Raw genomic sequence first — 25,227 nt, 5'->3', positions numbered from 1 at the left:
GTGAAAGATGTGTGGTGTTTCTAATTTTTGTGTGGGCAAAAGTCAGTGAGGTGTCTATAAACTCGGTGTGCTAAATGACCTTATTACAAATCTTTCAGATCTCAATTGTACTAAAAAAAGCTTACAGTAACATTTGCACCTTCTCATTGCATTAACATTCTCTGGTATAATACACTGCTTAGCATAGAACACATTCTAAAGGGCTGCCCCATCTCGAGCTACAGCAGCAATCTAACTACAATTCTAGGCGGCAGCTACGATGAAGATACTAAGCGACGCCTTCAAAAAGCACAACCTGCTGCATGAAATATGAATGCAAGGCAAAATGGTAGAGTAACCGAGCCTCCAAAATATTTTTATAAATAAGTTTGTCAAGTATAAATTTAATCTATATATATAAATGTGAAAATCTGTCCCTATATTCGCTTAAAACTCGCGAACGGGCTCACCTATCCAAACCAAATTTTTAGGCTTTGTTTGGACTATTCAGTAGATGGTTTGTGTTTTAAAATTTTAAGAATCGGATACCAGGGTCTCGAGAAATAGGCCAAAACGTGAACCCGGGTAACCCTAAGATGTGTTTGTACAATATGGGTAGCAAATGGAAGCTGTTGATGATTCTATAGTATAGAGTATTTTTGATGCTGCTCCGTAACTAGGGTCTCGAGATATCGCCCAAAATGTGGACCCCGATAACTTAAGGATGTGTTCGTACAATATGGGTAGCAAATGGGAGCTGTTGATGATTTCTATAGTATAGAGTATTTTTCATACCGTTCCGTGACTAGGGTCTCGAGATATAATCCAAAACGTGGAACCGGGTAACCCTAGGATGTGTTTGTACAATATGGGTACCCAATGGAAACTGCTGATGATTCTATAGTATAGAGTATTTTTGATGCCGCTCCGTGACTAGGGTCTCGAGATATCGCCCAAAATGTGGACCCCGATAACTTAAGGATGTGTTCGTACAATATGGGTAGCAAATGGGAGCTGTTGATGATTTCTATAGTATAGAGTATTTTTGATGCCGCTCCGTAACTAGGGTCTCGAGATATAGACCAAAACGTGGACCTGGATAACCCTAGGATGTGTTTGAACCGGTACCTTACCTGTATATAGGTGACCACCACAATCAAATTTTAAAAAAGTACAGAAAAGGCTATTGTGACATCTTTAGAAAGTATGTTGAATGAAAAAAATTAACTAATTCAACTGTTTAAACATTTTACGAGTTCTATAAAGAAAACTTAATATGAAAAATTTCTTGCGATATAAAACAAACATTTTATGTATGGTGGTGCGAAGCCCACTGGGTGATGCTAGTATCTAATAATAATAATAAAACAGTAGCAAGCATTTCATGTAATGTTGTTTGAGGCTTTTAGTTGCGCCTTATAATTACTATTTCAAAAGAATCGTATGTATATAGGTCTACCTGGCAACAACGCTAAATTATGCAAACTGTTTATGTTTGTAAGCTGTTCATAATAGTGTAGATATGCATATTTATATATGTAAAAGGCGCAGACATCCGTTGCTGGATGTTTGGTCGAGCTGCTCTTCCAATTTGAAGTATGTGCATATATTGATGTTGTTCCACAAATGGAGGGACCAGCCGCTATTAGAAACCACCTTTTTATTATTTGGTGTTTCATGCCCAGTGTTTCGAGCCCGGGAACTACCAAATGGTAGACACGCATGAACGAACCCATTCGGCTACAGCGGTCTACACACATATTTGCTAGTAAATTGCAATACGCATTGGTAGGAACGAAGGTACGTCTTGCACAAGAGTGATAGCGATAGGGTCGGGAGCTTGAAAACTATTACAAGAGAATCAAGAGAATTCCTTTAGCATAGGATTTAAAATTCCCCTGCTTAGAAGCGTTTTTTTTTTTGTTATTTCATCGAGTTTTGGTTCGAAGCTACCGGAATTGCAAGTGATAGTGAAATATTTAACATAGTTTTTGCTACATTGCCAAATAAACGCATGGAGATGAAAGTTGTTTTAGATTTTCTACCACATGCTAGAAAGTACGAATACACTAAAGTCAGCGTGTATATACACGGCACCTGTCGCGAATTCGGTAGAAAAGGGACCAGTTATACAATGCTACGCAGATTGTAATTTTTAAATGTAGTAAATATTTTGTAGCAATTTACCTTGAATATATAGGCGAATCTTACTCTTTCTGTGCTGAAATCAGTCCGAAGAGCAATATTTCGGAAAGCAACCCGAGCGTAATTGTACGAGTCATTGTTTTCTGTAATCAGAATAACACATAGGCGTTTTCGCGGATGACTCCATTCAGCTGGACATACTCCTGAAAATTCGAAACGTTTAGTATTTTTTCTTTTTCTATCTTTTATAAATATTGCAACAATTTTAAAATTATTATAGCAAATAGGTAATGAAATGAGAATTGAAATAAGTACGATATCCCATATATAAGTTTATACTTATAAGTATTTAAAGATCAATTTACTATTAATATTAGCTCAACGTCGCTTCAACAATAAAACAAAATAAAACTAAAAAAAGAAAAACTAAACCAGCACATATCATGTTAAAATAGAGCGGTTACTAAATTGTAACAGAGGACCATGTCTGCGGAATTGATAGTCATAAGGTGTGTTACTTGTCATAGCTGTGTTCTGCTCTATCATGCTGAAAAGATTTCTAGAAATCTTTAGCAAATCGTTATTTGGATCTGAGCGCATTTCACCGAATCGACTGATAGGTTGTAGTCAGGTTGGGATGTGTTCACAAAAAAACTGAGATGGTGTTGGTGATATACAAAAAGATCAACAAATGACATTTCGTTACCGTCTGAGCAACGACTGATTGGACGAGTGTGTAAATACATGTGAACTGATCGTGCAGAATTCGGCTGAATCTCCCAAGTGACGGGGCAGGCGAAGTTCCCCTCACAATTTTTTTTTTTCACCATACTGAAAGAGTAAAGCTGGTAGGGGCACGAAATGAAAGCTGCCAATAGATTAGGAAGTATATAATATATATTATAAAGAATGAAGGGGCGTACAGTTTGGCAGATGGTTTTTCGTAAAAAAAATTTTTATAGCGGAAGTACACTCAAAGGTTTACAACTGCCTATGTAGTCTACGAAGTCACTTTTGCTAGCTAATCGTTGGAAAGATGGTATCCAAGAGCAAATTGGAAAGGGTACAAAACATGCGTATCACAGAAACCCTGCCTTCTACCGCACCAAGGTTCTTGAGACTCTATTAGAACTTCTACGCAAAGATATTTAATGCTAATTCGAAGTAAACATAATCATTCGAATCGCATGAGATCCCTGGAGAGATTTCAGATTTTAGCTTAAAAAGTTCTGGAAACATTTCCGTATATACACAGGAACTAGGAAAATAAGTTTTTCACCAGACTCCCAAAAAGTTGTGAGTGTAATAAAGTTAATAACTTTGACACAGGGTCAAGGCTAAATAATAAGGTCAGCAGTGGTATTCACCTAGAAGTGGTGCAGCTGAACTTAAATTCTACGTCTACCTGACCACTGCAGTATGAGAATCTGATTTGTGGTCAAGGGACGCACTCGGGAAGTACAACCGATCACTATTTAATATGACAGAAAAAGCTATAATTAAATACCTACAATGCAATAATAATTCCTCTAAAGTAGCAATTGAATGTGGAACTATTCTAAATGGCCTGGCTAATCGGTGCACCACAAATATTGTCTGAGTCCTGGGCAAAATTGCATCGCAAAATTATTGAAAATTACATCGCGCTCATGCTCACGCTGACTAGGAAGATAACTGATCTTAAATCAGTCAACTCTGGATCAGGTCGGTGTACATATTTATGGTGAGTGGCAATCACCGTCACCTAACTTAGCGTTGCTTATGTGAAGAGTGTCACATAAATTCTTATGTTCATTTCAGCTGTCAAAGCGAAACCAAAAGGTGTATTATTGTAAGAACTATGTACTATGTAATACATACACATATGCCTATTCAGCTCCCATAGATGTTTGTAGAAACAGCTTTTAAGAATTGTGAGCTACTACACTTTTATCTTTCTTCAATATCTTAAATTAAAAATTAGTTTAGATCCAACGTGTTAGTTTCGGGTGCAATAGACCGCACAGCTCAAAAAATTAAGTCGTTTATAACTTATACTATACCAAACATTCAGCCCCCCAAGTACTGAGTATTTTGATTTGCAGTCATACATACCTTCCATAACTTGTTGCGATGAAAGCCTTGGTAGCAAAAGATATTGATTTGAAGAAATTATTTTATTTAAAGTTTGTACAGGGATCTCAAACAAGGCAACAGAGGCGAGAGGTTTGCGGGCGTCTTCATTAAAAATGAGAAGAGTGTCCATATTTGGGTTAACTTCATACCGACTCTGAATTTGCCCACATTTACTGTTATTTATTTGAACGAATCTGTTAAAAAAATAAGTAATAAATTCAACTTTTAACTGATTTGCTTTATTGATAAAATCATTTAAATGGCGCTAGCAATAAGAGCTAACAAAATTTTAAAATAAAGGTGTGTTCAATAATAAGCCGAATTCAACAGCCACTTATAATACGTTCGCATATAAGTATATGATCTACTTTTTCGTGCTTAAATCCCAATCCGTAATTAAAAAGCGAGATTTCCTATACAAAATTTCTCTCCCAAAATCTGAGAATACAAAATAATCCTAGATAATAACCATACTTTTTGACATACACCCCGGAAGACTTTAAGAAGGTATTCGACACTATCAAATGAGATGCATTATGACTGGCACTGAGTAGAAAGGGAGTTCCCGCCAAGATAATCCGCTTCATCAAAGCCCTCTACGAGAACTCCGAACTGGCAGTGCTTCACAAAGGCGATATCAGCGATACATTCACTACCAACGCAGGCGTAAGCAAGGTTGTCCCCTGTCGACACCCCCTTCTCTTTGCCATTGTCCTTGATAACGTCATGAGCCAACTGCCCTGCACAAAAATGGCAGCGTATGAGAGTTAACCACAATAACGCAAGGCAGATATTGGTTGACGGATACCCGGTGGAATTCGTTGAGAGCTTCTGCTACCTCGGCTGCATCATCGCGGCAGATGGTGGAGCAGATGAAGATGTCAACTACAGGCTAAATAAAGCTAGGGCGGCATTCGTGCGAATGCATACAGTATGGGGGAGTTCGCAAATCTCCATGCGCACTAAACTACGAATATTCGGCTCATGCGTAAAGGCAGTATTGTTGCACGGAAGCGAAACATGGCTGGTCTCTAACACCATCACACAGAGGCTACAATCATTCATAAAAAAATCATCATCTGCAGAATATTCTGGCCAAACACCATCAGTAACAACGCACTGTGGAGATTAACGAACGAGGAACCCATCCTTAGGCAAATAAACGCAGAAAGTGGCGTCACTCCTTGAGAAAACCACCACATAGCATCACGCGAATGGCACTGGACTGGAAACCGCAAGGGAGCAGAGGTCGCGGTCGACCAAAAAACACGTGGAAAAGGTCAATGCTGCGCGAACTAGCAGATGGTGTCATCTCATGGGAAGGTGCAAAAGCAACAGCACAGAACCGTGTACGGTGAAAGAGTCTTGTCGAGGCCCTATGCTCCCGAGAGGAGTGAACAAGGAAAAAAATTAAGTATGCATTCATATAACAGAAAAAATAAATATCAAATTTCGAATGCGTATTGCTACCATAATTTTTTGAAACCTCAGTAAACGTAGTGCACGGATTTCCTCCAACTGTTTCTTATTAGCAGCCAATTGCGCTATTAAATTAGCTATCTTTTCTCCTTTCCTTTTCTCGTTAATAATAATTAAGCAAACAAAAAACACCGAAATATTTCACCAAAATAATTTCTATGAAAAAAAAGAGGTTGTCTGTAAAGTCGGTTTACTGGCGATAGTTTAACGTGACAACGTCATAAGAAAATACTGATGTAAGGGTTGCAATTTTCAAAACAAAATTTTAATTTTATTTGTTTGATAGATATTTTGTATGGATATAGAGGAGGGGGTAAATGGAATTGCAATGGAATAGGTCAAGTTACATTTACACAAACGCGAAAAATGACGAAACATTTATCAAATTCATGAAAGATATCTTCAATTTCGATTGTGAATCAGACGTTAATAAGTCAACAACACTAAGAGGCACCATCATCGATTTGCCTTTTTCAAGACACTTTACACTCGAAACACTCCCTTTCATTTCCTACTTTTTCTATCATCGTTTTATTCTCAACAGAGAAATGGTTCATTACCATGCACACAGGAAGAAGGCATATGCAAATACAAGTATGTGAATTTATATACCTACATATGCGCATATACATACATATATATGCTCACTCAAGTAGGACAGAGCCAGATGTCGAACGTTGCCGAACGCGGGGGCCGATTGTGCTCTTTGTCGTTCGTTCCGCGCTCTCGCTTGCAGTTCAAGCACATTAGCTTACATTTGCTTGCGTACGGAATAGATTCGTATATTTGATATGTCCATATGACTTGTATGCATCTTTACACATAGATTTGTTCTTTTTGAAAATTGAGCGATATTGTATATGTATATGCATGTTTATATACATACATATATTAGTATACAACATATCTTATAAGGTATGTGGTAAATATTCCCATACATTTTTTCCTTCATATATAATAAAAAAATTAATAATAATAACATTAAAACATAAGCGCATGTACATAGATATATACGCTCACTAAAGTAGGAGAGAGCAAGATGTCGAATGTTGCCGTTCGTTTGCTTTGTTTGCTTTGTCGTTCGTTCCGCGCTTTCGCTTGCAGTTCATTCAAGGTAACGACAATGAGCAAGGTAACGACAAATGAGCAAGGTAACGACACATTTTTTCGTGCGTGCAGCCGGCTAAATCAAATTATAAGACGTTATCACGTCAAAAACCCTTTCACAACAGTATTGACAGCTGATTGTCAATTTTTCAGGTAATCTGCCATATGTGAACGGGTAGATTAAGTTTGTGGATTTATTGGTAATTAATGCATATGTGAACGTACTTTCAGCGTAGAGTTGTTAAACTAAGAAGCGATCCTAGTAATAAACTTATTGTTAAACTTACCCGAATGCAACTCTATGCTGAAAAGCGTATGCACTTATTAAATATCGTAACCTTGTTTGATTTCTAGGTTCAAAGATCAGCGCGCGCACTCGATTATCCATCCAACCGCCCAAAAAATCATCCACATTATTGTCATCTATTTTCTTGGTGATTGCGTACGGCATTTTTTTTCTTATGAACTCTGTAATAGAATTGATAAATGTTTAAAAAAAATTGTTCATATTATCCTTATTATTTTGTTAGTTTTGAAATTGAAGATAAAATAGAAAACATGTCAATAGAATAGAACTCTTCAAACCGTAATTCATCATTGACCTGTAGATATACCTTTTAGAAGCTCAACGATCGAAACTATAGTATCACAGCTCAAAATTGTATACACGAATAATGGCAATAAATTTAAAAAGCTTTACACTGACAAACTGTGGCAAAAGATCCCTTGAACTACTGTGTAACCGGAAATAGACATGCGCACAAAAGTAACCTTTGTTAACCTTCTGTTAAAAAATATGGGTGCTGGCGCAAACTCACGGAAATTGCTAAACTACTCACAGTCGAACTATGTACCAATAGGTGACAGTCTGGTGGCTATTTACTCTGACTACAACTACTTGACCCTCGATACCAATTTGACAGACTTTGATCACATCATAAAAGAGACGAGAATATACTTATCCATGAAACTGTTACCGTATCTCATATGCGAAAGTTCATAAATCTTCAATTTTATTGGACCACACTTAGGTACATCGCTGGTACACATGATTTTGATGACCTGTTAACTCTCAACATTGCACAAGAATCGCTAATATCATAGAATCTAATGAATGACAGACAAAGATAAATACGTACACATAGTAGAAAAATTCTGCGTTCACCTCTGCAAATATTCTTTGCATTAGAAAAAGTTCAAAACAATAAATATTTCAGAAATTGTTTTTAATGAGTTTTATTTAGTTCACTTAAACGTAACTATCACACATATTTCGCTACCAATAACAAAATCAAATTTAAAATGAGATCACATAAAATTAAAAAGGCCATTCAAACTAAACGGAAAAAGTTTGCGTTCACTTCAATAATAATAAAATAAAAGGCTTAAGATCATAGAAATGTTTTAAAATTAATAGCTAGTTGGATATCCACGCCTTTTTATGACTTCTAGAAGGCGTCTTTTCATTGATCCAACTAGTTTGGCTGTTATTTCTGGACTTATGGCTTCCCATCCCTCTTTAAGCGCGTTCTTAAGCATTTCCTTGCTAGTTATTGTACGCTCTCGTTTTTTTTTTTTCTAGAACGTCCCATAAGTGCTCAATGGGGTTAAGGTCAGGTGATTGTGGGGGAGTGCGAAGTTGTTTTGGAACATTATACAACAACCACAACCTAACAGTCTCTGCTGTGTGTTTCGGGTCGTTGTCCTGTTGGAAAACAAATCTTTCACATAGTCCCAGTTTGATAGCACTTTCTCTCAAATTTGTTTTTAAAATATCGAGATAATCATGTCTGTTCATTATCGACTCAATAAACTGTATATTTCCAACGCCCGAACTAGCCATACACCCCCATATCATGGCACCTCCTCCCCCATGCTTTACCGTAGGTACCAGATTTTGCTTTCCAAGTGCCGTTCCGTTTTTCCTCCAAATAATTTTACGACCTTTTATCCCGAAAATGCAAAACTTGCTCTCATCTGAAAAATTCACACTATTCCAAAACTCAGGTGGCTTGTTTACGTATTCCTTGGCGAAAGCCATCCGCTAAAGTCGATTTACTCGCGATATGAAGGGTTTTTTTCAGGCTACTCTGCGAAATCCGATTCTTTTTAGAATTTTTCTTACTCTATCTGGATGTACTTTCTTTTGGTATTTTACTTCTATGTCTTTTGAAATTTGGCTTGCTGTTAGTCGTGGATTAGACTTCACAAGAATAGTTATGTTGCGTTCTTCTCTTTCCGTCAGTTTTTTTGGACGCCCAGAACGAGGCTTAGACTCCAAACAGTTCGTTTGCTTGAAGTTGTTTATCACTCTTTGGACCGAGGAGTATTGCCTCCCAACAATTTTCGCGATTTCCCGATAGCTCTTACTATTTTGCCACAAACTTACAATGATTTTCCTTTCACCAGTATCTATTTCTTTTCGCCTTTGGTCCATAGTAACAAAAAATGTATTTCTAATATCAATTTTTCCCTCTTTAGATTTGTTCTTAACCGCGTCAACTACATGAATGATTTAAAATTAAATTTAACGTAATTGCCATGCAAATAATCGTCACTATACGAAATGAACGCATACTTTTTCTGCTCAGCCTATTTAAGTAACTGTACTACAATCCCGTTATCTGAACACGACGCAGCTCAAATTCCAAAAAATTTTGTTCATACCCTCTACGAATAATTTTCTTTGAAATAAGTGAAAAGAAATAACTGAGAGTTTTAAGATAAACACGTTAAATTATTTTAATACTTTATAACAGTGGGTGAACGCAGACTTTTCCTACCATGTGTATGTAGTTTCAAAACCAAATTAATAAAATCTATACTATAAAGGTGAATGTATGTACGTTGTCCGCGCATCACTACGAAACGACAACACCAAATGACGTAAAAATTTTTATACATTCATATTTTCACCCAATGAAGGTTATTGTTTTTATGATGGAGCTCCCTTCCCACAGCCCCCAGGCCGCGCCACCACTCTCATTCGTCACTAATAATCGAATATTTGCTTAAATTGAATAAAAAAAATCTTAGTTTTTCCTATATCCCAGTATTTATAGCACACTCTAGACTTCATAATCCGCATAAGCTGTTCAACTATGAACCAAATGCAAAGTTCAAAAACGGTTTGAGATAGAAAATTAGTAAAAATAATTTTGCTTCATATTTTTCTGATTGATTGTTTTGATTTTATTCAACGAGGTATAGCAACGGATGCCGGGTATTGTAATATTATGGTTATTAATAAAAAATTATTTTCTATGAAATTATTGTTTGTAATTATTTTATATACATATCCTAAATCCCTCAAAACTACTCCTACGCGAGCGGGGCCGCCGGTTAAAGCTAGTAAGTAACATATATTTTCCAGTACTTAACGCACTGTATTCAATAGTTTCGAAAATGGATATGATAGTAAATCCCATTTCGCTCGATGATAACGAAGTCAAGAGTATTGTAAAACGATCATGGTAAAACAATAAATTCTGAATATTATTGTAACCTTTTAGACTGCCTGGAGGAAAAAATTTATGAAAAAAGACGCAATTTGCAAAAGAAAAAAATTCTTTTTCATCAGAACTATGCACCGTGGCCACAAGAGTATTTTGACAATGGCTAAAGCCCATGAATTAAAGCTTTGGAGCTCCACCGAATTCACCAGATTTGGTCCCTAGCTACTTCCATCTGTTTCCAGATCTAAAAAAATGTATGTGTGCAAAGCGTTTTTCATCAAATTATGAGGTCATAACGCTGTGGAAGCGTATTTTGCAGCTCTTCTAATATAGATTCTCACTTCAGCGATGGAATTCATAAATTGTTATCTCGTTCGAACAAGTGTATTGATGTTCAGGGAGACTATACTGAATATTAAAGTGTATTTCAAACCATAAACTGTGTTTTTCTTATCGAACCGCAAAACTCATCCAACGACCTAGTATGCATACTTTTTAATTTGAAAATTATTTAATACATATTAAACAAGTAGGGAAGTTAATATGTATTATAAATAGTTTTAAAAATTATCATCTGAAAATAACTTACCTTTAATTTTGGCCACTGTATACACATTTTCACGGTATATGTAACTGTGTCCATCCAAAATTATTATCAAAGTAGGTATACTACTCACACCAGATTTTTTAACTAAAAGAGGTTCATAAGCTGCATTTACCGCCGCAAAATAAATTCCTAGAAAGTAAATGAGCATTTATCAGAAATGATGGATATGAATACATATTTCTCATATTTCCTATTTTATAAAAACGTTCGCTTTAGTAAACCTATCGTATTAAAATATTTGTTTCATATGTAATCCAATTCCTGCAACAAATTTCGGCGGTTCCACACAGCACTTAGGAATGTTCAACGTTCAAGCATTCAATCAATTGATCAAAAATATATATCATGATGAGAAGTATATCCCTAACTCCTACCGGCGCGCCATGTGAACCTCAGATATGCTCTCTCTTAGTTGCGGTGTTTCTGCAGGCTGTTCTTATTAGACAACCTCTTTTGCGACGAAGGCAACCCGCACCACTGCCTCCCAGCTTTGCGGGTTGGAATTCATTGCAACGATGATAGGCAATGCTCCTTATTCTGCGCTGAACACTTCTCAGCAAATCAGCAAAGTGTTCAAAGTATTTACGTAGGCTATTAAAAGTTTAGTCCAGCGGCTTTTGGTGTTCTCGTTCCAATTTTGTTGCCACTAACGAACTTCCTCAAAGCTGATGGTGTATACTTTTTTACGCTCACGACAAGTAACACAAATTACTAAAACTGTATCCCCAGACATTACTGATGCAATACGCCCTACACTTTTGCGCTGGATGGATCGCGTAAGTGTGTGATACTTTCTATACTGCCCAATGCGTTAGTCCATATTTCTGCCCCATATATTGTAAAAGCACTGATTAGTCAGCCAAGATTAGAGATTCTTAAAGAGTGAATTTGGATCACCGACATTTGCCATTAGACAACACTGTGCAGCGTGCCATCTTTGCGCGAATGTGGTCTCAGAATGTGATTTTGTTATACATATAGTTTCACACCGAAGTACTTCGCACATTTACCTGCTGTAACGGTTTAGCTCCCTCTCATCACCGTCATCAGTAGAGATGTGCTTCCTAGAGAGCAGAACGATTTCTGTTTTGGCTGATGTTAATTATAGTTCTTGCTCGATCATCAACCCGCCGACACCACGCTTGATTAAGCTTCAACTGTGCCAGCTGTATACTACGTGTTGGTGTAAGAGCGGCCACGTCATTTGCAAACGCAACATGCAAGCGTTTTGTGATATTTAATGTGTAGCAAACTGTCGTACGTCTTGCTCCAAAGGTCAGGGCCAAGCACCGACTCTGTGGCTACCCTAAGAGGCTGCCGTCCCTTAGATAGTCTTTAAAAATTTCTAACAAGTATGGTGGTACGCTAAATGACCGTTCTAGTTCATCAAACATATCACTCCACCTAACAGAATTAAACGCGTTCTTAACATCCAAAGTAACTAACAGGGCTTTAACGGGCCCAAATAGTATCGAGTACCCTTTCTTTCCATAGTTTCAGTTAGCCTCTATAAGCTCTCAATCACTTTACCTGCAGTGCTCGGTATGCAAACTTTGCGGAATGATGACGGAGAATTCGGGCGTCCTTTACCTTTGATATTTGTACAAGGCGCGCCGTTTTTCATTGAACGGAGAAGAGCACAGCTCTCCGACAACTTTATATATGTTCACCATCATATTAGGGCAGCTTCTTGCCGCTAACCTCATTGATTTTGCTGGACTTAGCCAGGTTTCATGCAGCGCAGTGGTGCGTTGAGTTCTTCTGCTCTGAAAAGTGTCACTTCAGTCTGCCTCGAATCGGTTCGCCTATCTTTTCTTAGCGGGTGGGAAGGAAACAAAACGTCCACAATGTTCCCTCTGATCCGCCCCCATAGCCTGAGTTGGAAGACGAACTGTTTTCATTACTATTTTATAGCCCTTCATTACTATTTTATTGTATATATCCCATCATTCATATTTATACAACAGTCGTAGCCGAATAAGTTGGTGTGTAACTACCATACGGAAGTGCAAAAATTCGAATCTCCATGTATGCAATATCAGTTGATAGAAAAAGTTCTGTCTAATAGCGGTCACCCATCCCTTACCTCACCCTCCCCTTTTTACCTCAGCGGTGGCTGACCAACGGGATGGAGTTTTCCCCTCGAATGCGAATACTCTGCTGTCTGTAGACCGAAACCTCTCGCGTCTTCAAAGCCGGCACTCGCACTATTCTACTTTTCCGTAAAGCATTAATCCAATTTTTTAATTATAATTATTATGAAATGCATTCTTGAAGTAGAGTCGATTTTTAATCACTCTGCATACATACATATTTTATCCGCTAATTGTGAATGCAGATACTTACATACATGCATACATATTTATGTAAAAATATACAATTCTTTGCTTCTAGCTTAGTCAATTACCTTACTTGGACTAAATTAATTACCTAGTGGTTCCAGAGCGTTGATTAATGTTTTAAACGCGCTAATAAGTCGTGTGCAACGAAAGCACCAGTCATTATAAAACATCACAATGTACGGTGTGGTCTTGCTTTGGGGAACTATTTTATTATCATAGATTTTAGTGCTGATGGAGATTCTATGATAGAAACTAATATCGTTTTCAACGTTGAACTGTTTTCCAAAAAAATTTTCAAACTGATCTGAAGAAGGTTGACTCCGATACAGATCGTTTTTCGGTGGAAAATAGTGTGACTCTTCATTGTATATTCCATACTGATCGTATATGCGCCTGCGATTAACGTCACTCAGCAACTCATATGCCTGTTTGATTTGAACGAATATTTTACTAGCTTCGGGATGTTCATTTTTATCAGGATGCCTGTTAAAAAAATATGAACACTGTTATATATAACTGTATACTGCAAAACAACACACAAAAAAAAATATTATATATAGCACAATTTAGTGAAATACACGAACATTTAAATAGATTTCCTTGATTTACAGTTAGTAATATAAACTGGCAATGCTGAAGACGAATTGCTTCTTTATTCATAACTAAAAAAGACAAAACTAGTATAAAAAACGCAAAATCGGTCTAAAATAATCTTTGATTTAAAAAATTGTACCGAGATGATTGAGCAAACCCGATAGTCGATTTAATTATTGTATATAATTTATTTATTTATTTCAATAAATTTTTGGCACTCACTTTGTATGTAAGTCTGCAGTATTTCGGAACGTTATTCACGAATAAAATGATGCCGTTTTATGCCACAAAGAAATGATACCTATTTTCGGCCACTTTTTTGGGTGTGATAAACCCGTCAGTATCAATCCCTGCTAGTTGTTTTGCATACTTTTTAATGACAGTATTGGTTTTATTTATATTCAAAGGGCAAATAATTATTTCTTTATTTTAATATATAATTAAATTTACAAGAGGTAGTAATATCTCCGTAGTTAGCCCATTTACTAACGATAGAAAGAAGTGCATCTGAAGGGTGTCCGCTGGCAGAATTAGGTTTTAAATTTAATGTTGCTCCCTAATCGCTGAGTGTTTGAGTCTACCTTTCCTACCCCTATTGACTTTCCTCTGTGGGGGTACCTCAAAGGTAAAGTCTACAAAACAAACCCAGCGACCATTTCAGCACTAAGGGGACGTCCATAAATTACGTGAGATGTTTAAGGGGGGGAGGGGGTCGAGTCAAATCTCATCTACTCTTACGTTGGAGAGAGGGGGGGTCTCGGCAAATATCACGCAATTTTTTTTCTGATTGAAACAAAAAAAAATTATACTATTTTGGTCCATTATCCAGATTGTACATGCTTAAGATTTAATCTTAAGCGTAATCGTAGTATGATTAAGATCATTCACTAATTCGTTCGAAAGAAAATAATTTCATTCATACTTCGACGTTATACATTACTACTGTCAAACCACCATATTTGTTTTATACCAAATAGCTCAATTTAATCTGAATTTACTGTACAGTGTAGCCCGTCGTTTGTTTTCGCGCCACTATCAGCCGAACGCGCGACTCGATGAACAAGAGCGTACGAGCTGAGTGGCAGCGACACACGGATCTGCGTATGATTCTTCACGACCGTTTTCTGCCACCTCCATACCCTATCACTCAGGTTGATGGACGTTTGACAATTTCGGACTTTAAAGAACATGACGGAAAGTCATTCGCTCCATTTCGAATACGCCTACCGATTCAACCGCTGAATGCCTTCATCAGCACGCCTTATGCTCTCTATTGCCCAAGTATACGTGATGATTTAGAGAAAAGATGCTGCAGTACACGCGGCATTTACTTCGCATCTATCACAAGAGCTGCAGAGCACAAGCGAGCAGCTCACATTGCACCAGCTAAGCAAGCGTGTATGTTCAGCAAAGTGCGACCCTCACGGATTGTCAGAAGACGAGCTAATGAGTTACTGTGCGCAAGCGTCAACGCCTTAGAGTGGATAGATCAGAACGAAGTTGAAGGAGCAGATGATTTTACTGAAAATCTTATGGACATGTTAGTCCCAATAGTCTCTCTTGAAACCGCACATGATTCTCCATGGACTGAATTAGAGTAGATATTCTTTTTTTAATCGCAGTAGTTACGATTTAAGTCTTCTATTGTTAAATTTTTATTACACTTATAACTCTCAGCAATATTGATTACTAGTCTTAACTAGTCGTAAATAAAAGCACGAAGCAATTTTTTTTCTTTTTACAATAACAATCCAACGCGCTTACATAAGAACATTTTGAAAAATCTCACGTGAGATTGGGGGAATCTCACGACACCTCACCAGGGGGGAGGGAGGGTCAGAAAATTAAAAAAAACACCTCACGTAATTTATGGACGCCCCTAAAGAAAATATCGTAACGGTCAACATTTGGAGAAAATAATTTAAAAAAAAATATATTCCGCACTTGTTTTCATTGTAACAGATATTAAAATAAACTTTTATCATTAGTAATTCTTTTTTCATTTAGCCTTTAAGTCTTTATTCCGTCACCATACTCCCTGTATGTACAATATATACGCATATATTATTATTATATTATATATAGCGCTTGGCCAGTCAGTGCCACAACTGTCATTATTTCTGTGGAGATATTAATGTATATGGGGTAAACAGATAAAATATACACCATCCAACAATTTTATAAGTTATATATCTCCGTGAGTTTTTCTCAGATTTCCTTGAAATTTCGACACAGCATGAAGGAAGTTTTATGTTTTAGAGGAAAATAAAACCCAAAATTCGATATTTTAAAAATGAATCCGCAAAACTCCTCCACAGTTTCCTTTGGTTAGAGTTACCCTATGAAGTAGTAGTAAGTAGTAGTCTACTTCAGTTAAAATCATATAACTCCGTTAATTGCATTCGACTGCAGTACGAGGATGGCTATTTATATTTCGGGCCTTGCACACTTCTAGTGCCAATAGTTTGATATATTTTACCATAAACGTACGCAGAATATTTTAATGTGTGATCCATATTTGTGTTCTATACAGTGGCCTCCACACTTCATCTCAACAAAACATGGAAAACCGTGAACAAGGACGTATTTTTCACAATTTTCGACCAGGATTGGCTAGGCGAAAATACATCGATGAATTAAATCATTATACAGCGAGCAAGCACTATCCTTTAGCACCTTCAAAGTCTGGTACAATAAATTTTCTCGTAGTCGCTGTTCGTTCCTTGAAGGTCGTCAAAAATCAGTTGTACTAGATCGACATGTTACATACTAACAAATTGAGGCATCCTTTATGCATTACTATGACGAGCATCAATGGTATATTGGATAATTACGTTGTGTTAAATTTAAAAAAATGCATTGGTAACGCGGCTGGACAAAGCGCTTTGAAAATCGATTCAAATGAAACCAAAAATGCATTGGTTATTGCGAATATTTGTTAAAACAATAAAAGCGATTTCAACCACCAATTTTCATTTTCCATTGTAAGGCCAGAATTAAAAATAGCAGTATTATAATAGGCTACGTATTATATACTATTTTTAAAGTATGGAAAAAATGAAAGCAATTAACAACAAGTATGTGAATTATTAAATAGAATCTGGCTTTATTCCAATGCATTAAGTTATATGTGCACCATCTTTACACATTGAGTGCCATGTCACACGTTTTTGGACGGCACCTAATACTTTCTGGACTACCATGTCGTTCGAAAGCGTAAAATATCCGTTGGAATATTTTGTTGCAAGCCTGATCTCCCAATGAATGTGAAGGACTTGTCTTCATCTATGTCCCAATCATCTCCAGTATCGTCAAGGCCAACATTAACATTAGTAGTCAGTATTCGAACCATCTGACTAGCTAGTTCTCATCAATCAAAGAGTAATCGCTCGAAAAATTATCATCATTCCCTTCCAAAACTTGAAATATGATATCTTACTTTATTAAAGGTTTCGGTTCGCCCTTTTTAAGTTACTGTTGTAAATAAATCTGCAAAATTAAAATAAAAATAAAGAAAAATAAAAAACAAAGTAAAGCCAAAATAAAATCAAGGTAAAACAAATAAAAACAAATTAAACAAATACTTAAGCAAAATAGCAAAAAAAAACGCGTATCTACTTCATATCAAAATAGTTATTACATCCAAAATAAACCCCAAAACAGTGCGGGAATGGCTCGGAAGTCAGTATATTTTACGTTCACACCGCTTTATAGATTTTTGTCTATTCCGCTTGGCGCTCAATGTGTGAATGCAGTAATGAAGTCGATGATTTTTACACAGGTTGTTTTACAACCATCATTAAAGCCTGCTTGTGTGGGAAGAAACATGTAAAGATAAATCTGCATCTGTGTGAAGCTTTATGAAGAGAGTGTAGGTTGTTACTTTATTCGATAATCGCTATTAAGCAGTGTGCGAAACAACGACAAGCCTGATACTTATTTCGATTGTTTCAGTGCAAATTAAGAAGACGTTTGCGCGCTCCTAATTCTATATTGCAGGTAAGTTGTTTATTCTCAAACATATGTTATTATAATGTGCTTAGCATTAAACTTAACTAACGGCTTATGTATAGTGGTTCTTATGCATATATCTTTAAGGGCAGCATGTAAGTGAATTCAATATACATAGGTATATATGGTACATATATGTATTATTATAATGATAACTAAAGTAAGCTCATGTAGTAAATATAAATATGTATGTACATATGTATATAATATTAATATATATCGTAATTCGATATTAATTAATTTATTATTATTTATTATTTGTAACAATTTTATTTATAAACTATTCGGCGCCCTCGCTATGGATGCAATAAAAAATAGAACGCGGTATCCGGCGCCAAAACTGCGACATATTTCGGACTAAACAAAAGGATTATTGTGAAGCTTTTGACAGCAGGTTACTAACAAGTCCGAAAGGTGTTCTTTACAAGAATTTTCCCGCTCTAATTCTTCTGTAAACTATACTTATAGATATTTATGTATATAATAGTCCTAGTTCCGGAACCATAGTACTGTATACGATGCGAACAGCTCTGCTCCCAAAATTTCGTCACGATAAAAATTGTGTACTGTACTGGCGAGCAGCCTGCCAAGGAGGATTACATCAAAAGATGGCTGGTTCTGGAAGAGAAATCTCTTTCTGGTCACCGTTTCATTGAATTACGAATCGCAAAGTAACAAGCAATTTCATTGGTTACTTTAAGGAAGTATGTCCGCCAAGACGAGGCGGTCCCAAACTTTGTTAAAAGTGAAGGAAACTTCTGCAGGTATTCAAATCTCAAAAAGAGTATCATATCTGACAGAAGGAATATAAAATGCAAATTCATTCGTCAAATTCCTCACATTTTTATTTCTGGTTGTGTTCTATTAAAGATTGAGTAAAAATTAAAAAAAATTCAATAAATTAATAAAATGAAAATTAATAAAATATATGTCAAAAACCTAACTCAAGCTGCATTCCTTTATTCATTCCAAATGTTTCTAAGAATTGTTTGTTCTTACGTCTAAGTAAAAGGTTCCGGAGAATATGTTACTGATATTCCAAACGGATTCTTTTTGTGACTTACTAGAACGTTTTGTTCAGCTCTATTTTATACTTTTATAATCATTTATTCGCTGTTCTGAATAAATGAATTATGTTTATGAATAAATAAATGCAGCGTCAGTGTTCTTTAAATTATTTGAATAATGTAAACTCTTTTCCGCTTTAAAATTAAAGGAGTGCAGTATCGGTGAAAGTTATTACAAAAACAAGTAAGACTAAATTCGGTCCAGACCGATCCTTATATACCCATGCACATTTTGATAAAGGGTTTATTTAATCAAACTCACAAGGCTATAGCTCGTAACAAATGGACGCAAATTTAGGCTTAACACACCGCTTCATTTCGTGTGAAAAATATTAAGTACAATAAATATTTTTTTTATCTTATATATAAAATAAAGTCAACTTTTTGTGTGTGTTCGCTAACCGGCCGTGTCTTTGCACCGAATTAAGCCAAACTTACACACATTATTAAGTAGGTATTGAAGATGGTTTACGTATAGTTTGGATGCCTATTGGTGGATAGGGCTCGAGATATAGGTCAAAACGTGGACCCGGGTAACCTTCGGATGTGTATGTACAATATGGGTATCAAATGGAAGCTGTTGGTGAATGCTTTAGTTCAGAGTATTTTTCATGCCGCTCCGTGACTAGGGTCTCGAGATAGAGACCAAAACGTGGAGCCTAGAATGTGTTTTTACAATATGGATATCAGATGGAAGCTGTTGGTGAATGCTTTAGTTCAGAGTATTTTTCATGCCGCTCCGTGACTAGGGTCTCGAGATAGAGACCAAAACGTGGAGCCTAGAATGTGTATGTACAATATGGGTATCAAATGGAAGCTGTTGGTGAATGCTTTAGTTCAGAGTATTTTTCATGCCGCTCCGTGACTAGGGTCTCGAGATAGAGACCAACACGTGGATCCTAGAATGTGTTTGTACAATATGGATATCAAATTGAAGCTGTTGGTGAATAATGTTATCGAAGAAACTATTTTAATTGGCAAATTCAAGAATGAAGACGTTCTAATACCGAGAATTCCAATGATTCCACCTGAATTGCCATTTGAATTCAAGCGTTTGCAACTGCCCATTCGTTTAGCATTTGCAATAACTATCAATAAATCACAAGGGCAAACTTTAGAAATATGCGGGATGAATTTAGAAGAACCAGTATTCACCCATGGTCAACTATACGTTGGCTGTTTACGTGTTGGGAAGCTAACAGCATTATATATTTACTCAAAAACAAATAGAAAAACAAAAAATTTTGTTTATGCCAATGCGCTTGAATAAAGAATAAAGAAATAAATAATATGAAAACCATATCTTTTCTGTTCTAAGCCATATCTATTCTATTTTAGTGTGCCCAGCGAAGCGGGCGGGGTTTGCTAGTTTTAAATATTTTCCGTTTTCTATAGCTTAATTTTTATTTTTTACATAAAGTTGATATTTTTTGACGTGGACAGATATTTATGTCGAATTTATTGTGGGATTGTTGTTGTAGCAGTGTAAACATTAGACATACAGAGTTCCAAGTTTGGGCGAGATTTATGAATCCCGTTTAAAAAACTATACTAGCGACTTATTTATTTTATTTGTACCCAATTTCAGTTTTGTTGTTTTACATCACGTTCTTCCGTTTTACCTTGAATAAAGGTACCAAGGCTTATTGAAATATATTAATATTTGCCAGTATTATCGTACGTACGAATGGCCCGACAGACATGGCTAAATCGACTTTTCTCGTTCTGATCACCATGGTCCACATACACTTTAGTTCAAAATAATAGTGGCGCGACGAATTACCCGTTTTTTTTGTGCTAACCTTTTATGTTTTTATAAAAGTAGACGCATTCTAAAATGTGCACGGGTAAATAAAGTTTCTTTCAGGCCAAATTTAGCCTCGCTTACTTGTTTTGACTAATTTTAGTTTGGTCTTCTCACCATAAATTAGATATGTGATTACCAGAAGCTATACATTCCATTGCATATACATATATACATACTTTGTTAATTTTGTAAACAATTACTCACAAATTAGTTTCGCATTTGCATTGCAGCGGATTCTTAATTGGGAGAACTCCCTCTTTCCTCCCATACATCTCTTAAACATACAGTCATTTATATTACAAACTTCATTAAAAATAGTTCCAAACAGTATGAAAGCACTTACCATGCCTTAACCAAATGTTTATATGCCCTCCTAATAACCTGAGGAGTAGCATCCTCCTCTATCCCGAGTATTTTATAAGGACTATTGTTTTCAAACGATGCTGACACAAAGCCAAAAATCAGCACACCCAAATATATCAAAGAAACAAATCTTATTTCCCCAGGCATTGTTATATTTGGTTATTTTTATTGATTAACTATTAACTACATTTCTAAAAATTCTTGCAATTAGGGATTTTGCGATACTACTCTTATAATCGTGGTATCGATACTTTTGATCGAATAGAAAGTATATCGATATTCAATACCTATGGTAGGTACTATTTGTACCCTCGGAGGTATTTCCCTTCGATATTGAGTACCAACATTTTGAAATTGAACAAAGTTTCCTATATTTATTAGATAAATTGTATATTTTCCATTTGATTTCCCTTAAAGAAAACGCAAAGCATCTTGTAGGTATACTACTGCCATGTCTGCATATATACGTGTGCTCATTTTGTATCTTCATTATTGCCAGGGCTTATCCTACCACAAGTTCAAAAGAAATTCGATTGCTTCTCTGTGCCAGTGCGATCACTTTTTTATGTAATGCATGTATGTATGTATAATTGGCGCGTACACCCTTTTTGGGTGTTTGGCCGAACTCCTCCTCCTATTTGTGCTGTGCGTCTTGATGTTGTTCCACATATGTAACATGAATGCATAATTAAGAATATTTAAAAATGTTGTATGAGAATTATGTCTACACACCTCCTTTCTTTGCTAGCGTCCATTCTATTAAGTTTTTACTTTGACGTTTACCTTACATTCACAATAATAATTATCAATACCACAGAAAATAAAGGGCTCTATGGAAAAAAGTATTGTTATTATATAAAGGGTGGTTAAATTTCAAGGGCCGACGTTGAATGTGAACCACACCTAAACCTCAACGACACCGCTGCACTTCTTTTTTTGAGGTTATTTGAAAGAAATAGTGTACTATACGTCGATAAGCCAGCAACAATTCAAGAGCTAAAGGATGAGATAATTCGGCACATTAATGGCATAGAACCTCAATTATGCCTCAGCGTCATCGAAAATTTGGACCATCGGATGGAGGTGTGCCACCGAGGCCGCGGCGGCCATTTGGCCGATATTTTGTTCCATACGTAATAATTATCATAATAAAGAGAAATGATAATACTTTCCTAAAAAAATTGTATTTTATTCAAAATCAACAAAATTTGTAAACAAAATTTTTGTTAAATATTATTAATTAGGGATTCATTTTACAAAAAAAAGCGTGTGTTCATAAACGTTTTGTCCTTTTATTACTTATTATAAAATGTAATATAAAATATCCCATGCGCATTGCTGCCATAATATTTTGCAACCTCAGTAAACGTCGTTTACGGATTTCCTCCAACTGTTTATTATTAGCAGCCAATTGCGCAATTAAATTAGCTATTCCTTCTCCTTGTATTTTCTTCATATTATTAATAATAATTAAAGAAACCAAAAACACCGAAGTATTCCACCAAAATAATTTCTATGAAGAAAAACCTTTCAAAGCAGTATTGAGATTATAGATTTTGCAGGTAATCTGCCATATGTGAACGGGTAGATTGATTTGGTGGATTTATAGGTTATTAATGCATATGTGAACGTATTATAATACACAAGCAAATATTAAATGAGCAGCTGTAGTGTGTAAATGCTAGCTTATTAAATTGTGTTTGAAAATTATCGAGTTCTCTTTAAGTTAAATATACACGAGGCAACCGGTGAAGCAACGTGTTGCAGCAACGTGTTGCCTTTGTTTATGAAACACGTTGCGACCGTTGCTTCAATCTCAGTATTTTGTATAACTGTGGTGCAGGAAAGGGAGCTTTTTATCACTTTTATTGCATTAATTTTTTAATTGTTCGTATGCTTTTTTTCTAAAATATTTATTGTTATATTTTTCACTACTTATATCCCAATTTTTATATTCGTTAATAAAATTAACATAGTTTTCATTATTTTCAATTGCCATTTTTTCCTTTTTCACTTTATTTTACTCCGCACGAACCTTCTTCTTCGCTTGTTTTCAACGAACTGAACGAGTAAAAGCAGTAAACAATGATACACACGAAGCAACGGTTGCAGCAACCTATCCCAAAAATTAAATTTATTTGATATTTCAGGCAACGGCAACACGAAAATCAATTGGCAACACAGCTCACACGACGCAACGGTTGCTTCAACATGGCCGTGTTGCTGCAACGTTTGCCTGGTGTGTATTTAGCTTTACTGTTCGTAAATGTAGAAAAAATATCGATATTTGACGTATTAGATTTTGACGTAACTATATTTTAACTGTAACCTACTTCAAGCTCATCCTGTCTTTTTGGCGTGGATTCTTCACATGAATAGACGTCTTTGGTTAGTATTCGAATTTTAAAGGTGTTAAGGTCAATTTAAAAAATAAACGATTTTGGGAAGATTTCATACGCTTTATGATGATATTTTGCTATGCACCACTCTGAATTATATATGGTGTTGAGATTTAGTGATTCTGAAGCGAAATCTTGAAGAAATTATGTGACATTTTGCCTGCTATTAAAATATTAACAAAGTTCATTTAATTATTTAGCCAATGAATACATTGATAAAAGCAATGAATAAAAAGACCGATGATGTGACGTGAGTTTAATTATATGATTTGTTGCTAGGTCTTTTTGAGCAAAATGGGTGCCTATCGTTATATGCAGGAATTATACAGGAAGAAGCAGAGCGATGTAATGCGTTATCTGCTTCGAATTCGAGTATGGCAATATAGGCAACTAACTAAACTGCATAGATCCCCTAGGCCTACTCGTCCTGACAAAGCTCGCCGCTTGGGATATCGTGCTAAGCAGGGATATGTAATCTATAGGATTCGAGTTCGACGTGGAGGCCGCAAGCGTCCAGTACCAAAAGGATGCACATACGGTAAACCCAAGAGCCATGGAGTCAATGAACTTAAACCTTACCGTGGATTGCAGTCAATCGCAGAAGTAAGTATTGAAATACTTTATTTTATATACAAAGTACCACAAACTAGTCAAAAATGTGGGGTTATATCGCACTTAGAACCTATTGAATTCAACAAGTTGGGCAATTACAAGCTTTTTTTTTTATTACATGTCGGGCATGTTAATATCTTATAATATATAAAAACTCGTTGAATCATTTGCTTATAAGGCCACCGATTTTACACCTTCCATTTTTTTGATTTAGTTTATTTGAGTATGTATGTACCTATATGATGATACTATTACTTCATAAATAAATCATGCTGATTTTTTCAACTTCCTTAGATGTCTGATTTAATTTTTTTCATCTAAAAACTTTACATATATATTTTATAAAGTTTTAATAACCACACTTTATTTTATAGGAACGTGTTGGACGTAGACTAGGAGGTCTACGAGTTCTAAACTCTTATTGGGTAGCTCAGGATGCTTCTTATAAATATTTTGAAGTTATATTAGTGGATATCCATCATAACGCGATAAGACGTGATCCAAAAATAAATTGGCTCTGCAAACATGTCCACAAACATCGCGAACTTCGTGGATTGACCTCGGCAGGCAAGAGCTCTCGTGGAATTGGTAAAGGCTACCGCTATTCGCAAACGATTGGAGGCTCACGTCGTGCTGCATGGAAGCGTAAGAATACTTTGCAAATGCATCGTAAACGCTAGAATTGAAATACTGTGTTTATTGATATATCATTAAATATAATAGAAAATGCGTTTTCTATAAAATTAAGTATTTTTTTTTAACTTTTGGCAATATGTATGCCTTTGACGAGTTGTTAAATTTATGCTCAACGAATCTAGGTTAGTTTTGTGTCTTCTACTTTGGCTTAACGCTTATGGAGGTGCTGGTAATGTACAGGTAAGTGGTTTAATATTACTGAGCATGGGAAACATAAAATGTAAAGATTTACTGGCAAAAATTGTGAGTGCCACACAATCATGCAAGGTGACCTATCTAGGGTTTGGAATTTGAACTATCGCTTTTTTTAACTACCATAATCTAAAATGTTAAGATATTATCAGTAATTTCACCTATTTTTATTATATCGTATCGAGTGATCACCACCAGTGGGAAAAATGCGGGCAAAAGTGCCAAACATAATTTAATGCGCTGCATGTGTCATAAGT

At 35.9% G+C, this 25,227-nt stretch overlaps 2 protein-coding genes across 3 annotated transcripts in view; one reads left to right on the top strand and one right to left on the bottom strand.

Moving 5' to 3' along the window:
- The window catches only part of LOC129253048 (dnaJ homolog subfamily C member 16), a 32,763-nt gene extending 11,475 nt beyond the window's left edge, over nt 1–21,288 (bottom strand). The window contains exons 1-7 of one of the 2 annotated variants that reach the window (XM_054891280.1): nt 21,052–21,164; nt 17,299–17,312; nt 13,318–13,712; nt 10,870–11,016; nt 7,113–7,293; nt 4,219–4,433; nt 2,167–2,327 (exon numbers count right to left, since the gene is read on the bottom strand). In XM_054891280.1, coding sequence (XP_054747255.1) covers nt 2,167–2,327; nt 4,219–4,433; nt 7,113–7,293; nt 10,870–11,016; nt 13,318–13,712; nt 17,299–17,312; nt 21,052–21,054 — 1,116 coding nt within the window. In that variant the 5' untranslated portion in view covers nt 21,055–21,164. Of the gene's footprint in view, nt 1–2,166; nt 2,328–4,218; nt 4,434–7,112; nt 7,294–10,869; nt 11,017–13,317; nt 13,713–17,298; nt 17,313–21,051 lie in introns of both variants that reach the window. The other variant, XM_054891279.1, reaches the window with a different exon arrangement.
- Nucleotides 21,289–23,343: 2,055 nt separating this feature from the next.
- On the top strand, nt 23,344–24,825 carry LOC129253047 (60S ribosomal protein L15). Its single transcript, XM_054891278.1, has 3 exons — nt 23,344–23,459; nt 23,750–24,073; nt 24,457–24,825. The coding sequence occupies exons 2-3, from the start codon at nt 23,765–23,767 to the stop codon at nt 24,760–24,762; spliced, it is 615 nt and encodes a 204-aa protein (XP_054747253.1). The 5' UTR covers nt 23,344–23,459; nt 23,750–23,764; the 3' UTR covers nt 24,763–24,825.
- The last annotated feature ends 402 nt before the right edge of the window (nt 24,826–25,227 follow it).

Source organism: Anastrepha obliqua, chromosome 1, assembly GCF_027943255.1.
Source record: "Anastrepha obliqua isolate idAnaObli1 chromosome 1, idAnaObli1_1.0, whole genome shotgun sequence".
Lineage (NCBI taxonomy): Eukaryota > Metazoa > Arthropoda > Insecta > Diptera > Tephritidae > Anastrepha > Anastrepha obliqua.
The sequence above is the reverse complement of the archived record's forward strand: the minus strand, read 5'-3'. Positions and strand labels throughout refer to the sequence as shown.